Raw genomic sequence first — 16436 nt, 5'->3', positions numbered from 1 at the left:
TTAGTCTGCTTACTATAGGTAGAACATGGAGACAGGTTAATCATAACACTATTTAATCACTGATACCATTTTACATCCTTCAAACCGCAACATATTAGTGCGTAGATTATACTCAGTGAATTTAGCCATAACCACTGTCCACTCAATTTAATGTCCTGCATGTTGACTTTGACCTGATCCATTGGTCCTATGAATGGTGGCGGCTAAGATTAGACAAAAATGTCACTGGTCATGGGATAATTTATTGTAAAAATTTCAGTTCAATAAAATTCTGTATTTGAAAACACTTGATACCTTTATTATTGCCCTCCTAATGGCACTTTCAATCTTTTTAACAAATAACTGTCTCTATGATTTTCAACTGATGCACTGTGCTTTTAGGTCTGGCTAGAAATTAAAATTGTTTTCAAATAAGACATCAAACATTTCCTTTAAACTCTATCCTTAGACAGAGATCACATTTTCCATTAATCATAAGTTTATATTTGTCTTTTTTCCATACAATTAATTTAAAAACTACAAATTTCTCAGATTAAGTCTCTTTTACTGTAGCAAGTTCGGCCATAGCACCAGAAATGGTGGGGGCCAGATTCAGATAAGCGAATTGTTTTATTACAGCTCTGCACCAGCTTATCTTTTTGAAACCAAAACACCAGCATCTAGGTTTTTAACATATTAACACCAATTTATCTTACAAACAGTGTTTTTACCAACATTCAGACAAATTAACATTATTAGAATTTTTCAAGAGTTAGAGGAACAGGAACCACCTTTTTCATAAATCTGTCATTTAAACCTCTATGTCACTATTTATATATTTTCTCGCCTCACATGTTTTTTTCGGTCATTGTCTTTAACTTAACCTCAAAATTTTAATTAATTTTCATAGATCTTTCCTTATATATACTCAAAATACTTAAGATGTTAAAATCATTAACATTATTATTTCTTATTTTCTTAGACAGAGTGTAAATCTTTGTTACTTTTTACTTTGATTTATCTACAAAATTTAATCTGATGGGCTGATTTGCCACCATTACTACACCTTATGGGTGGGAAGTTACAGTTACATACAAAATGGCCCTGCTGACCACAATTAAAACACTCTGTCATTTAGCAACTGGCATGTTTCAGTCTAGTTCCCAGTCTGTAAGGCGGTGCCTAAAGCGGCACTCGCTCGGACAGTCAGAGAAGAGCGCGCGAGAGGGGAGGGGGCAGATAAGACTGGCTGCTCACACATCTTGGTGTTTTCGCTTTTTCAAAAACAATCTCAAGCCCTTTTTTCAGACTACACCTCAATTCCAGTAATTTCAGACAATTTATTACGTTTGGCAATCAGACTATACCATCCCTCAGTAATCTTCTGGGATTTTTCTTTCAGGGGTTAAACCCCACCCATTCTACAAATTCATTAATAAGCACTCTTTGTAGCCAGTCAAGTTGCTGTTTAACTTTTCAGTCTGAATTAAAACCTTGCTGCCATGTTTTAATTTTTTTTTTTTTTTAAATATGTTCTGCAAACTTCTTTTAAGTGAGGGCTTCAGAGCAAAGCTAGTTACAGCATTTGCTCTCTTTCATTTCAACATATTATCAAGACTGATCAAGTTACTGATCGTGTCACAATTTGTCAGCCATATTTTAGTCAAAGTTTATACTCACCGAAACAGCAAGAGATGGAGGCGGCGATCTTTACCCAACACAGCTGTGGCTTCTGCGTGATGAAACTGCAAAGGACACTTGTACGAAAACGTCACACATACTGGTCCGTGCCAATTTGGGCCAAAATATTTATTTTACTCGGGATCGTTCCAGATACATCCCTGGCAAACAACTCCTGAATCTATTTTTATTTTGTTTAACTAATAACTAATATTTTATTCACTGACTGCCTGATTCACTAATTTCTAAACTCTAAGTTCGGGGATCCCCTTATCTGAGATGGAAGAGATAGCGCAGGTTTGCGATGCCTACTGGACTCACACACCGTTCCAGGGACGTACTCCTGTAGGGGTAGTGACCGCACTAAATGCCCACCGGGGCCCCCTTTCTTGAGTACGCTTCAATGCGCTGCCTTCTACCGTTAACCGTAACGATGCCATCAGCGACTTTACTTTATACTATCACACAAGTATAATCAACTCCTCACTCCTATCGAAGTGAAGCTCTCTCGTTCCCCTTTACCATCTCTTCCATTCAGATAACCCTATCCAAATAATTAAAGCTTTCTACTACCTTATTTGTTGTTTTGCCAGGGGTGTCACCAAGGAATGATTGCCCGTGCATCCTCCACCAAAACTGTTAGGGGTTAACAGCTTATGACCCAGGACCAGTAGTGAAGAAATGAAGACAGAGTCAGGATTCCAATTAAATAAAAGAAAAAATTACTTAAGAATAGTTTGCAGTTTCAAAAGCAGAAGCCAGCTTCAAGTCTCACAAGGAGTTCGTAGGCCGCGCTCCCTCTCTCACCGTCTCGTTGCCTCGCCCTATCGTACATACAATTGTCCCAACAGTTATACCGTTTTCAAGGTCTTATCCACGTCATTACTGCGATGTGGATGGTTCTGATTGGCTCAGAGACAATGCACAGTCATGGTAAATTTCCATTCGAGTCAGTTAATCTGATGCACGTTTCCACTGACGTGTCACTTGTTGATGCTTTCACCCAGAATTAGGCCCGTAGTGACCTTCCAGATCTGGAGCAGGCGCCAGCTTGTCCAGAACAACAAGTCCACCCATCTCTTAGGGTGCCCATTGAACACCATTCTGATCTGTAACATAGAATATTGCGCACACACACAGATACACAGTCTCTCCAAGGTTGGAGCTGATTAAGCTCCAGTTCTAACTAGTTCTTACCAAAACATACTGATAACATGTGCTTTCCTTTAGTGAGAGGGACACACAATAGTACAGGCAATATTCATCTTGAGTCTTTAGTGTTTCAGTAAAAGGAAATAAAAAAGGAATAAAACATAATAAATTAAATGAAAGACAAATCCATATTTCATATCTGGAAGCGGGGCTAAGTGAGCAAACCCTGTTACTGCACTCCTGACATGTTAGGGGTGTGTGATACCTCAAATCCAAACACATGACCTTGTTGCCAGTGTTTAGTGACACATCACACATCTCTAGGCCAGACCCTCAGTCACTCCTCAGAGACCAAATACACACTTTAGAAAACAAGAAACAAAGCAAAATCATAACTGGATAGAATTATTATAATAATATAGGATAAATATTGATTAAAGTTTTGATTATGAAGTTAATTAGGATATAAATATATACAGGTATATTGAAGCGGCAGTGGATTTCAAAATCCCCCCTTCACTGATAAACTGGATGTAATTTAAGTTCTGTTGCTTTTATATGAAAATAAATATTATGAACAAGACACCCAAAGCTTTTGTTATTTATTTCCATTCGAAAGACCTGTTTATCAACCATTTTTACTTTAATTACACACATGTTTTTATATATTTTTATAAATATGACAACAATCACAAAACCCACAGAGAGATCACACTGTCTGAGAGTTTGGGAATATTCACACATAATTTATACACATTAAAACATGATATCAGAGTTTTAAAATCAAACATTTAAAAAAAGAAAAATACATCACGGTTGTTTAAACCAATAAGCATTAAGCTGTGTCGTCAGCAAGTCGTTTCCCATCGTGCTTTTGCTCCGCGCAGTCGTTGGAGAGCAACTGCGCTCGACTGCAGAATCCGACACATCCGCGTTTCGCTAGCGAGAGATTTTTGACCTACGTCAGCATGACATCAGAGCAAGGCGGACCGCCCTCGGACACATTTCTAACCGGCATGCATCTCGCGCTGATCACCGGTGATCGGTTCTGCGCAGATTTTGCTCATCTCAAACAAGCCTACAGTCTTCGTAGTGCAGGTATGACGTAATCGCACTTCAAATGCGGCCATCGAAGTGCGCGCACTTCACTTTGGGACACAGCTTCTCTGTCACTACTCGATCCGTATCGGAAACACGATTTGTTCTGCGCATGCGCAAAAATGTTTATACTTCCTGTTTGACATGGCAAAGCAATTTACGGCAGTTATTTGAATTTCTACCACTCGATCCGTACCGCGATAGTTTTTTATTTATTGCATAACTATAAATCAATACAAAATAAACAATAAAGAACAATGAATATGTGCTTTTTGAAGAGTTGATAATAATTGTTAATTGTTGCGTTTGTGTATTTGTCAGGAGGTGGCGCTATAGTTCACATGTTGTTACCTATAAAAAGGGTATCGTAAGAATGGAAGAGTTGTTGCACCTGCTGTCAACGTAACCATCTGGCACTGTTGGTTTGTTTGTCCTGCTTGTGGACTGAATAAAACTTTGAGAATTGGGAACTTTCTTGTCCTCATGCTTACCTGGATTTAAACATAACATTAATCATAAGCAAATACTTTGCAGTTAGCTTTAAAATGAAGGTAGTTAGGCCTATCTTGCTTTGTCAATATAATATTTACCCATCATACAAATACAATTTAAGACATCATCCAGCTCTTTACTTTCCTTAGTGACAGAAATATTACACAGTTGGTGAAATACAAGTGCTAATAATTTCCCATAAACCTTAATTGAATAATAAACAGTAATGAAGTTCCTTAAAAACTGATTTGTAGGCTACATTTAAGACAGTAGTGTCACTTTACTGTTAAAAAAAAAAAAAAATCGGCCAATATTATTTGTTTTGTTCTCTTTTTATATTGGCCATTTCACCTGAATGTTATGCCGTGGCTCGAGAAGTTACCAGCTTATACTCTAACTCTCATAATTGTAAAACAATTATACTTTTTCACATTTAAAATGTATATTTAAGAGACCCATGCTAATTTATAAAAATATCATTAGATCTTATACACAGCTTATTTGATGGTATTATAAGTCATTTACCAAAATGTGGCCCATTTTAGCTGACCTCACCCTACATTTAACATCTAGGATATCAAACCCTTGTAAAACTAGTAGAGGGATATTCAAATGCAAACTACAATTTGCTTTATAAGATGTAACCAAAAAACAACAAATTAGCAGCAAGCCTGTAAGCTTAGTTGTTTTGATGCTTTTATACCATATAGCCTAGTTAAATAAAATCTTTATAAGAATCTCCACATTTACGAGACCTCACTTGGAAAATACAAATGTAGACTATATTTTCCAAGGTTATTATAATGTGGCACTAATTACATTGATTAAATAGTTTAGACTTGCTTGACCCCATTTGGGAAATTCAGATGTTTTTGTTTGCATTCAATATTTCATTTTTTCTACTTCAACATACTTGTCTACAATATAAAGAATACATATGTCTGCATTTAAGAAACACACGGGACAATTTATTTATATCAAAAAAATGTTTCCTGAGATGGACCCCCTTTGCTCCTTTTGTGGAGTGGAAGATGAGTCTGTCCCTCACCTTTTTGGGATTGTTTTCATGTAGTTACTTTTTTTTTTTTTTTTTTTTTTTGAAGAAATTTAGTTTGTTTGTACAGTTTTCTCTCTTAGACAATTTTTATTTGGAGTTTAAGGATGTCCCATTTGTAATTTTTTGTATAACTCTGACAAAAGTCTTAAAGACAAGTTTTTTTTTTTCTTATAAATCTATTTATTTGTCTAGCTACGTTTTTTTTATACACAAGTGCAATTTTTTTGTCTGTTAAACCTTTCTTTATTATTTTTTGTAAAGATCTGAAATGTTATTTAGATACTGTCTTTTCTTCAAGCAATGCCAAAGCTTAAAGTCCTCTATGTGGTGCAAGAAGTATATATAACTTTTTATAGTGTAAAAAGGGAAAAAAAGGCATTGGCATATTTTTCTCTGTCTCTCACTCTTGAACCTAATTTAGGCTACTATAAATTGCATGTCACCCCTGGCTCAATGTTGTTGTTGTTTTTTTGTGTGCTTTTTTTTATAGTTATCTTTTATATATATAGTTTTCTTTTTTATTATTTAATTATGTATTTGTTTGTTTGTTTGTTTGTTTGTTTTATTCATTTTGCTGCCTCGCTCTATTGTTTATATTTGTGGTGTTGTTATTGTTGTTGAATTCTTTTTGAACTGTGGCTGTTTGCTTTTGTATTTGTTCAATAAAAAAATTATAATAATAATATTTTTTAAAGTGACACCGTTGTCGCAAAAAACTTTGGTGATGACAGGAAGTGACGGCAAAAGTACGTTTTCGCGCATGCGCAGAACAAATCGTGTTTCCGGTACGACTGCGCGGACCAAAAGCACGATGGGAAATGACTTGCTGACGACACAGACTAATGCTTATTGGCTTAAATAACCGTGATGCAAGGTTGTTTTTTAATATATTTGATTTTAAAACTCTGATATCATGTTTTTATGTGTATAAAGTATGTGTGAATATTCTCAAACTCTCGGACAGTGCGGTCTTTCTGTGGGTTATGTGATTGTTGTCATATTAATAAAAATATATAAAAACATGTGTGTAATTAAAGTAAAAATGCTTGATAAACAGGCCTTTCGAAAGGAAATAAATAACAAAAACTTTGGGTGTCTTGTTCATAATATTTATTTTCATATAAAAGCAACAGAACTTAAATTACATCCAGTTTATCAGCAACAGAGCGCACGAGTGTGAATCCCGCGATATCCGCAACTGATCTCGCAGGTGTCTGATCCACCACGAGAAGAGAGAACTGTCCGGCTTCCCTGAACTTTTTTCACTCCTCCCCTCACTGCAGCCGCCTAGTCTCGCCTTTATTTCAGGCGAGGCAAGGCGCATCTCAAACAAGCCTTCTTTGTCTGAGAGTCAAAATTAAGTATAGATGTGAATTGTTTTCATAAGCACAAAACATGGATACATTTGCTTTTTAAACCCTAAAGTTTGAATGAAAGGGTTTGAGGTTCATTATCAGATTATGTTACATTATGAATCCAGACATAGGGGCCTGTTTCTCTAATCACGATCTTTACAATCACTATCCCAGACATGATTTGTGATTGTCTGCTGATTTCTTCTTCAGGTGCGTCTGGTGCTTATTCAGATGAAGAATCAGTGTCAGTGATGGAGGGAGATTCAGTCACTCTACGCACTGGTGTTGAAATAAACCAACAAGACAGAATTCGATGGTTTTTAAAAGACAGGCGTATAGCTCAAATCATTGGAAATATAAGTACCTGTACAGATGTTCAGTGTAATGAAGGTACTGAGAGATTCAGAGGCAGACTGAAGCTGGATCATCAGACTGGATCTCTGACCATCACACACACTAAAACTGAAGACTCTGGACACTATAGACTACAGATCATCAGCAATAGCATCAGAGAAAAGACCTTCAATGTTGCTGTTCACGGTATCATTTAAGCTTTAAAAGAAGTCATGTATGGTTAAATCACGTGTTTGTTGTGTTTATAATAGCAGTGACTTGGCAGCACGAAAAACAAAACTTTTACAAAATTGGGAATGGAAAATTGGGAAGTGATAATCGTTGGTAAGGTGTGTATTCAGGGCTCCAGACTGCCACCAAACGGTTGCATTTTGCTACCAAAATTTGAATGTGCAACTGAATTTCACATCCTTGTGACAGGTACATTTGGCATTTTTATTCAATAGATCACTCGAATTACATGCTCTCTAAAATGCTATATCTATTTAACCAATACTGTCAGTTTTTGTTTTACAGTTTTTATAGAAGTACATAACTCAAATGTAATGAAGTTATTTTATTAAAAAGAAGAACCCTGTTCAAACATGCATAATACAAACACAAAGCCAGTGCTTATACTCTGTACAGTAATCATTTAACCATCAGTCTGTGTTATTACACTGTTTTCATTACAATGGTAAAGTGTACGTTTCTTTCTTTGCTGCATATATGCCAAACTACACAAGCTGATACCTACATCAGTTTCGTTCAACAACTGTCATTATGTTAACTTCACGGAAAACATGCACCAGTTCATTCAATTTTTTCGTGAACTATATCTCTCGTTCAGATTTAAAAGTATCTCGGTCAGTAAAGGGCATATTGGTTCACGTCACATGCTTCGTCACATCTCGTACTCGAAACTCTATTGGCTCGACTTTGTCATTCTTTGAGTATTTACTACTAATACCATGGAAATTAGCATGTTGATTTACGTTGTGCGCCCCTAAATTTTCTGGTTGTGCCATTTGGGGGCCACTGTGCTCCTAGTAAAAACCGTTAGTCTGGAGCCCTGGTATTACACAATTTTAATGCACAATGAGGAGGCAAATAATCATGTGGATTATATCATGGTCATTTGCCAGCACTGACAAGTTAAAGCTGTTATTGATGTTTGCACCACGTTTGACTGGGAAGGTAAAAATTATGGTTATTTTAATCAGTTATGTCTTATTAGATCTAGCATGCTGCCCGCTTTAAATCAGGCACATGGATAAAATACTGTGGTAAGGTTACATTTATTTAGGTTATATAATTTATTTTTAAATAAATTTATTATAAAGTTAACTAATCACATTTTCTTTTTTAATCACAATTAATAAAACCTCATATTAAAGTTTTTATTTTTATATTGTAATAATTTTTCATTTAATCTCCAAATTAAAGTGGCACTCTGTACCTTTTTTTGGTTAAAATGATCCAAAATCAAACTGAGCTAGTACATAATCAACCAGTGTTCAAAATAACCGGCTTACCTTAGCTCGATTCAGAACGGTAAGCTTGTAATAATAATGTTATAATTTGAGTGGTACTGGTAGCTTTCTGCCGGAAATACACGTCTGGGCTAGCCTAGTACGCTATATCGTGTGTAGATGCTGCAGGTGGTGGACTGTTTGTGGCCTGTTCTTACAGCAGCTGAAATATAACTAAGCTTTTCATTTTGATGGCGGCTTGTAATCCAGGAAGTGCAAAACGACAATTAGTTGTCAACTGGTGCATTAGATTCTTCTATTGGTTTGTGTTTCAGATGTTCCTGCTGCTGAACAACCTGAAATTATGGTGAAAGAGGGAGAATCTGTCACTTTAGATCCTGGTGAAGTAAAAAATTCAAATGATTCAATGACGTGGTATCATAATGACGATCTCATCGCTGAAATCACTGGAGATCAGAGTCAGATCTGTGCAGATGATCAGTGTAAAGAGAGATTCAGAGACAGACTGAAGCTGGATCATCAGACTGGAGCTCTGACCATCATGAACACCACAACCACAGACTCTGGGCTCTATAAACTACAGATCAGCATCAGCAGAATCGAGAGTAGCTTCAGTATTAGAAGGATTAAGAGCTTCAGTGTTGCCGTCTCTGGTGAGTATAATGTTGTCAGTCGCACAAAATCAGTTCTCCTGTGAGCATTGATGTCTCCTCTTGAGTGTTTGATGTTGTTGTGGTTCCTGTTCCTCAAAAATGTTTATCAGTTAAATCAGCACGACTGATGAACAAAACCGAAAGGTGTAATCAAATCTCAAAAACATTTAATAAAATGTGTATGGTTGTCTCCCTTTACTGTTCCAGGTTCAGGTCTGTCTGCAGGTGCTGTAGCAGGAATAAGTGCTGTCATTCTGCTGGTGTTTGCTGCTGTTGCTTATGTTGTTAAGCTGGTGTCTGCTGATGCTGTTGTTCTGCTGGTGTTAGCTGCTGCTGCTGCTGTGATTTACTATTGCAAATACCAAACCGGGCGTTGTGAGTATAAAGCTGATTTGACAAAATATATGATAAAAGATATGAAAATGTGTTTTGGTTATAATTGTCCAAAGTCATCTGTGTTTATTTGAGTTGGTCTTTATTGTTCAAACAGGCAGCGGGAGGCAGCAGGAGTCTCATCAGGTAAAATAAAACCATTCTGATCTCACATCTGAAAGTACTGTGTGTCTGTTTGGATGTGAGCTTTCTGTTTGTTGGTGTTTTACTTCAGAAATGGCATGAATATATTTTAATGATCAAATGATTGTATTAATTTATAATATTTTAAAATAATTATTCTACTGCTTTGGTGCAGGTTGTAACATAAATGTTTTCTTTTTGTTCTTTCCGATTGTTTATCATCACCAAAGCAGATCTTCACAGTTGAGGCGGTTAAAAAAAAACAACTCTTGAATAAACTAAATGATAATAAAATAATACAAAATACTAGCCTGGATGCCAGCCGGTCGGGTGGTTCGGTCTGGCCTCGCTCCATAGAGGAGTAATTATCCGCGAACAGAAACTGTTCAGACCAATGAAATCATCAGGGCGGGCTTTAGCCGATGATGGACAGATGATCAACAGTAACGTAATCATCACGTCATCAAAGGTGCTTGGGTTATATTTGTTTGAATCCTAAACGGAGAGCTTGTTTGTATCTGCACTCACCTTCACTATTTCTCTCAGAAATGATGATCATGTTGGGTTAGTCTTATTTTTTTACAACTCCGGCAAAGATCATTTATTCCAGCCTGATTTCAGCGCGCGTGCAGACAGGGTTGCCAAGTTTTTACAACAAAACCCGCCAACTACTAGCCCTAAACAATAGCTTCTCGGGGGGTTCTCCGGGAAAAATGGTGTTTGGGGGGTAAAATGTGTGTTATTTTGGCAAGATTGCCTGCTAAAATTCGCACTCATGGGTCTATATATCACATAATAGTCGCTTCAACCCGCGGACATAGAAAACAACCTGCGGGGAAAAAAACAACATGGTGCAGTTGAGCTCTGTTGACATTTGACAACTAGCGTAATGCGTCGCTTCGTTGCTCTGATTGGTTGTAGGTCTATCCAATTGAGGTCTTTCCTGGTTCGGTTGAAACGCCCCATAATCACAGCCCAATGGAGCAGTTTCAGACTCATATTCTGACTAAAAATGAGTATGACCACGTCAGGCTAACAAAATACAATAATATAAAAACAAAGTGCTACTTTATTCAGAGAGTAAGTTTCTTGTCAGTTCTTATCAATATAGTTCAAGCTTTTAAGATGAGGTAAATGACAGTTTTGTTTGTCCGTCATTTAAAATAAAATAAAAATTCTTAATGAAAAGTTTCATTTTATTTTAATCAAGAAGTATCAGACATAAAATACAATTGTTGTGTACAGTAATATTCAGGAAAATGAAACGACCCCAGTTTCCTTAGAAATGCAATTTCAGGTCTAGGTTTTCTTTACAATTTGTGTGACTCTGTTTTACCGTTTGTGAATCTGTTTTCTCTTACAGGGTCAGAGTTGTGCATACTCACCCACTAGTCATCCTGCTCATGTGACGTCCCACCATCAGCTCGAGACAGCCTGAGGGACTGTAACATACCAGCCTTGATGACCGTCCAAACATGGAGACGGAACTGCAAGCTTTACTGACTTTGTGGTCCATTAATGTATGTCGCCCCGCTGGCCAAGCATAATTTACAAAGTGTTCAGGTTCACAATGTCAACACAAGGTGGCTAGATACTAGATTTTACGCCAGGAAAACATAAATTCACCAAAAGCGTCAAGGAAACCACGCAAATTGTACGCACTGTGCAGCACGACCATAGACTGTAAAAAAAAAAAAATGGACATAGTGTCATAGGATTTCGATAAGCCGTTCTGAAGCGTAAAGTAGAGACAAGCTGGGCGTCGCCATCTTAGCAGTCACTCCCGAATATGGGCCAACAGAATATGGGCAAAACGGCGGGATGTGGGTGGAGCTTAGGTGACGCAATGACTAACAGACAGCAGATAAATGGCTATCCACGTCATTCAAAGTAACCAGGCTCTTAATTATGCAGAATTTTAAGGCTTTATATAATGTAAACAAAAAAAATCACCTCCTCATAGCTGTCATGAAGGTCAAAATTAGCCGTATAGACCAAAACCACAATTTGTACCAGGCTGTAAACATGTTTTTTTTTCTGCTGTAAAGTTGGGCATTTTAACATGGGGCTCAATGAGCCTCTAGTGGCCAGTCGATGAATTGCAGTTTAAATTACTTCCGTATTGGCTTCAACAGAAACTAGGGGATGTTGCTGCTTTAGTGCCACTCATGAGCTCACAAATATACAGTCTTGTTCAAAATAATAGCAGTACAATGTGACTAACCAGAATAATCAAGGTTTTTCGTATATATTTTTTTTGCTACGTGGCAAACAAGTTACCAGTAGGTTCAGTAGATTGTCAGAAAACAAATGAGACCCAGCATTCATGATATGCACGCTCTTAAGGCTGTGCAATTGGGCAATTAGTTGAATTAGTTGAAAGGGGTGTGTTCAAAAAAATAGCAGTGTGGCATTCAATCACTGAGGTCATCAATTTTGTGAAGAAACAGGTGTGAATCAGGTGGCCCCTATTTAAGGATGAAGCCAACACTTGTTGAACATGCATTTGAAAGCTGAGGAAAATGGGTCGTTCAAGACATTGTTCAGAAGAACAGCGTACTTTGATTAAAAAGTTGATTAGAGAGGGGAAAACCTATAAAGAGGTGCAAAAAATGATAGGCTGTTCAGCTAAAATGATCTCCAATGCCTTAAAATGGAGAGCAAAACCAGAGAGACGTGGAAGAAAACGGAAGACAACCATTAAAATGGATAGAAGAATAACCAGAATGGCAAAGGCTCAGCCAATGATCACCTCCAGGATGATCAAAGACAGTCTGGAGTTACCTGTAAGTACTGTGACAGTTAGAAGACGTCTGTGTGAAGCTAATCTATTTTCAAGAATCCCCCGCAAAGTCCCTCTGTTAAAAAAAAGGCATGTGCAGAAGAGGTTACAATTTGCCAAAGAACACATCAACTGGCCTAAAGAGAAATGGAGGAACATTTTGTGGACTGATGAGAGTAAAATTGTTCTTTTTGGGTCCAAGGGCCACAGGCAGTTTGTGAGACGACCCCCAAACTCTGAATTCAAGCCACAGTACACAGTGAAGACAGTGAAGCATGGCGGTGCAAGCATCATGATATGGGCATGTTTCTCCTTAATCCAATTGAGAACTTGTGGGGTGATATCAAAAATGCTGTTTCTGAAGCAAAACCAAGAAATGTGAATGAATTGTGGAATGTTGTTAAATAATCATGGAGTGGAATAACAGCTGAGAGGTGCCACAAGTTGGTTGACTCCATGCCACACAGATGTCAAGCAGTTTTAAAAAACTGTGGTCATACAACTAAATATTAGTTTAGTGATTCACAGGATTGCTAAATCCCAGAAAAAAAAAAGTTTGTACAAAATAGTTTTGAGTTTGTACAGTCAAAGGTAGACACTGCTATTTTTTTGAACACACCCCTTTCAACTAATTGCCCAATTGCACAGCCTTAAGAGCGTGCATATCATGAATGCTGGGTCTTGTTTGTTTTCTGACAATCTACTGAACCTACTGGTAACTTGTTTGCCACGTAGCAATAAAAAATATACTAAAAACCTTGATTATTCTGGTTAGTCACATTGTACTGCTATTATTTTGAACAAGACTTTATATTTACCAGTGTTGGGCAAGCTACTTGGAAAATGTAGTGAGCTAAGCTACCAGTTACTCTACATTAAATTAAGCTTCACTACACTGAAGCTAACCCCCTGGGAAATGTAGCAAGCTAAGCTACAGCAACTTGACAAAAGTAGTTTACTACATCTAAGCTACTTTTTATTTATTTATTTTTATATTGAAACAACTTCATTCATATCAATGCTATCTCAGTGATCAATAAAAGTCAAGCATATAGATATGCATTTTTTTTGTTATTCAAAAACTGTCCGAAATCAATTCGGCAACAAAAACATGTGATCCATAATATTAACAAAACCAGGGGCCTATTGCACAAAACTAGGATAAGGGATTAAGCCGGGATATCTTGGGGATCTTGTCATTTTTATGAAAAATTTAGTACACCGCTGTCATGTAAACATACCCTGAAGGCAAACTCATACCAAGAACGATAACGATAATGAAAGATAACTGTACATTAGCGGATAAATTGAGCCAGGATCACCAAAATACCCCAGCTTCATCCCTAGTATTGTGCAATAGGCCCCTGGTCTAAACAAAACTTTGCAGTTTCTCTTTTGTCACCGCACGGACGATGCGCGTGCTACAGCGAATTGAGTAGGAGAAAAAAAACGTCAACTAGATAGTGCGAATGTGCACGCGCCTATCCCGTCTTTACGCGCTCACTGCCAAATGAGTACTTTGAAAGGCTCGCGCGCCCATCTGTGCGCATCTGCGCGAGACAGAAAGGAATGTAGAAAGTGAAGTATATCCGCGTTCTTATCAGTTGTGTTTCCAATTTGAGCTTGATCCTCAGAAATGCTTGGGGAAATGTAACGTTAGCTTGTCTGGACGCTACCGAACTACTTGATCAACAGAAGAGCTTCGCTACTGAAAAGCTATTTCATTGAGAAAACAGCGACGCTACCACCACGCTACTGAAAAATGTAGTTAAGCTAGTAGCGTCACTACTTGTAGCGACGCTACTGCCCAACACTGATATTTACAAATATTTCTGATAGGCAATTCTGATATTTCCTGTATATATATATATATATATATATATATATATATATATATATATATATATATATATATATATATATATATATATATATATATACTGCAAAAAATAATCCTAATTTTAGAGAAAATAACACTAATTTTTTTTACTGTATTTTCTTGTAACTTTGAATTACGTTTAAAACTAAAATTCCAAACAATATCTGTAAATAAACAATTTGACTGTTATTTTAGGGATTTTATCATTAATGACAAATTACAGTGAAAGGGGATTCTGAAATCCACTGCCACTTCAATATACCTGTATATTTATATCCTAAATTAGAGAGAGGGGGTAAGCCCGTCATACAAACAAGACTTGAGAGCACTTCTTTTTAAACTATTTACTTTTGTGAGGAAGAAAATACTTCAAGCAGGCTATGTCTACCAGTTGTTTGACAGTTTTAGAATTTTACTGTGCACTACAAAGAGTCTAGGCTCTAAATTAGGCTAATATGTTTTTTATTAGACCTATTATTATTTTCTTTTTTTGGTATACTTTTCTTAAAGAGCATCATTTAATTTTAGATTTATTTGATGGCCAGTTGGGGTCTGTGCAATAAATATTACAGTTCTAAACAATCTATTTTGTTTTATTGTTCCACTATAGTGCTGATATTTTCAATAAAGTATTGAATTTGATAGGTGTCTCTCACATTGTCCCACAACAACATTAAAATAGTGTACAATGTTTTATAGTAATAATTTATTCTATTAAGTGTCTATTTCAATCATTTAACATTTAATATTGGGGGCATCCAAGTTATTTTACATATTTAAACATTTAAAAAAGTTATTAACACTTGTCTGTTCTACTCATTTTTTACAGTAACGCAAATAGTTACTTTTCCTGGTAACAAGTTACTTTTATTATAGAGTAATTCAGTTACTAACTCGGTTACTTTTTGGAACAAGTAGTGAGTAACTATAAATAATTACTTTTTTAAAGTAACGCTCCCAACACTGCTAAGGAGTGATGTCAGTTAATCTGATGCTCGTCTCCATAGACGTGTCACTTGTTGATGCTTTCACCCCAGAATTAGGCCCGGAGTGACCTTCCAGATCTGGAGCAAGTGCCAGATTGCCCAGAACAACAAGTCCACCCATCTCTTAGGGTGTCCATTGTACACCATTCTCAACACTGATCTGAAACATAGAATATTGCACACATACACAGATACACAGTCTCTCCAAGGTTGGAGCTGATTAAGCTCCAGTTCTAACCAAAACATACTGATAACATGTGCTTACTCTCAGTGAGAGGGACACACAGTAGTACAGGCAATATTCATCTTGACTATTTAGTGTTTCTGTAAAAGGAAATATAAAAGGAATAAAACATAATAAATTAAATGAAAGACAAATCCATATGTCATCTATGGAAGCCGGGCTAAGTGAGCAAACTCTGTTACTGCACTCCTGACATGTTAGGCATGTGTGCCTCAAAAATCCAAACACACGACCTTGTTGCAATGTAATTTTGTCTGGCCCAATCAATCATTTAGTAAACGGCACTATTTCTATCTGGATACGGAACATAATAAACATGCAACTTGTTCATTATCATTAGCTACCTGTGAAAATGTTGATTTCTATGACAGTTAAATTAATATTGTCTTTTTATTAGACTATTGGTATTGACTGGTTTGAGGTCTTTTATAGGTATATGGAAGAGATATGGCCTCAAACGCACCATAATGCAGGAAATCACATCTACAAAATAATAAATGTTCTGGGGGAGAACCAAGACCCCCCCCCCCCCCCCCCCCCCGCACAAAAAAACAACAACACCTATAATATTTTTCACCAGCTGCTATTCGGACCCACCAACTTTTTAATTAGCCTCCGACGCCCATGGATTTACATGACAATGATGTGATAAAGACGGAAAAGATTTTGAGATGACAACATTGTCAAAATGATTCCTGTTCACATATCCGTCACTTAACCTGAGGACAACTTAATTA

At 36.8% G+C, this 16436-nt stretch overlaps 1 protein-coding gene across 1 annotated transcript; it reads left to right on the top strand.

The window, feature by feature from the left end:
* The first annotated feature begins 7045 nt into the window (after window positions 1–7045).
* LOC137040082 (uncharacterized) lies at window positions 7046–9344 on the top strand. The gene is made up of 2 exons (XM_067415501.1): window positions 7046–7353; window positions 8954–9344. The coding sequence occupies exons 1-2, from the start codon at window positions 7065–7067 to the stop codon at window positions 9334–9336; spliced, it is 672 nt and encodes a 223-aa protein (XP_067271602.1). The 5' UTR covers window positions 7046–7064; the 3' UTR covers window positions 9337–9344.
* Window positions 9345–16436: the final 7092 nt, after the last annotated feature.

This window comes from Pseudorasbora parva, chromosome 14, assembly GCF_024679245.1.
Source record: "Pseudorasbora parva isolate DD20220531a chromosome 14, ASM2467924v1, whole genome shotgun sequence".
Taxonomy (NCBI): domain Eukaryota; kingdom Metazoa; phylum Chordata; class Actinopteri; order Cypriniformes; family Gobionidae; genus Pseudorasbora; species Pseudorasbora parva.
Note: the sequence above shows the minus strand (reverse complement) of the source record. Positions and strands in the feature narration are given on the sequence as shown.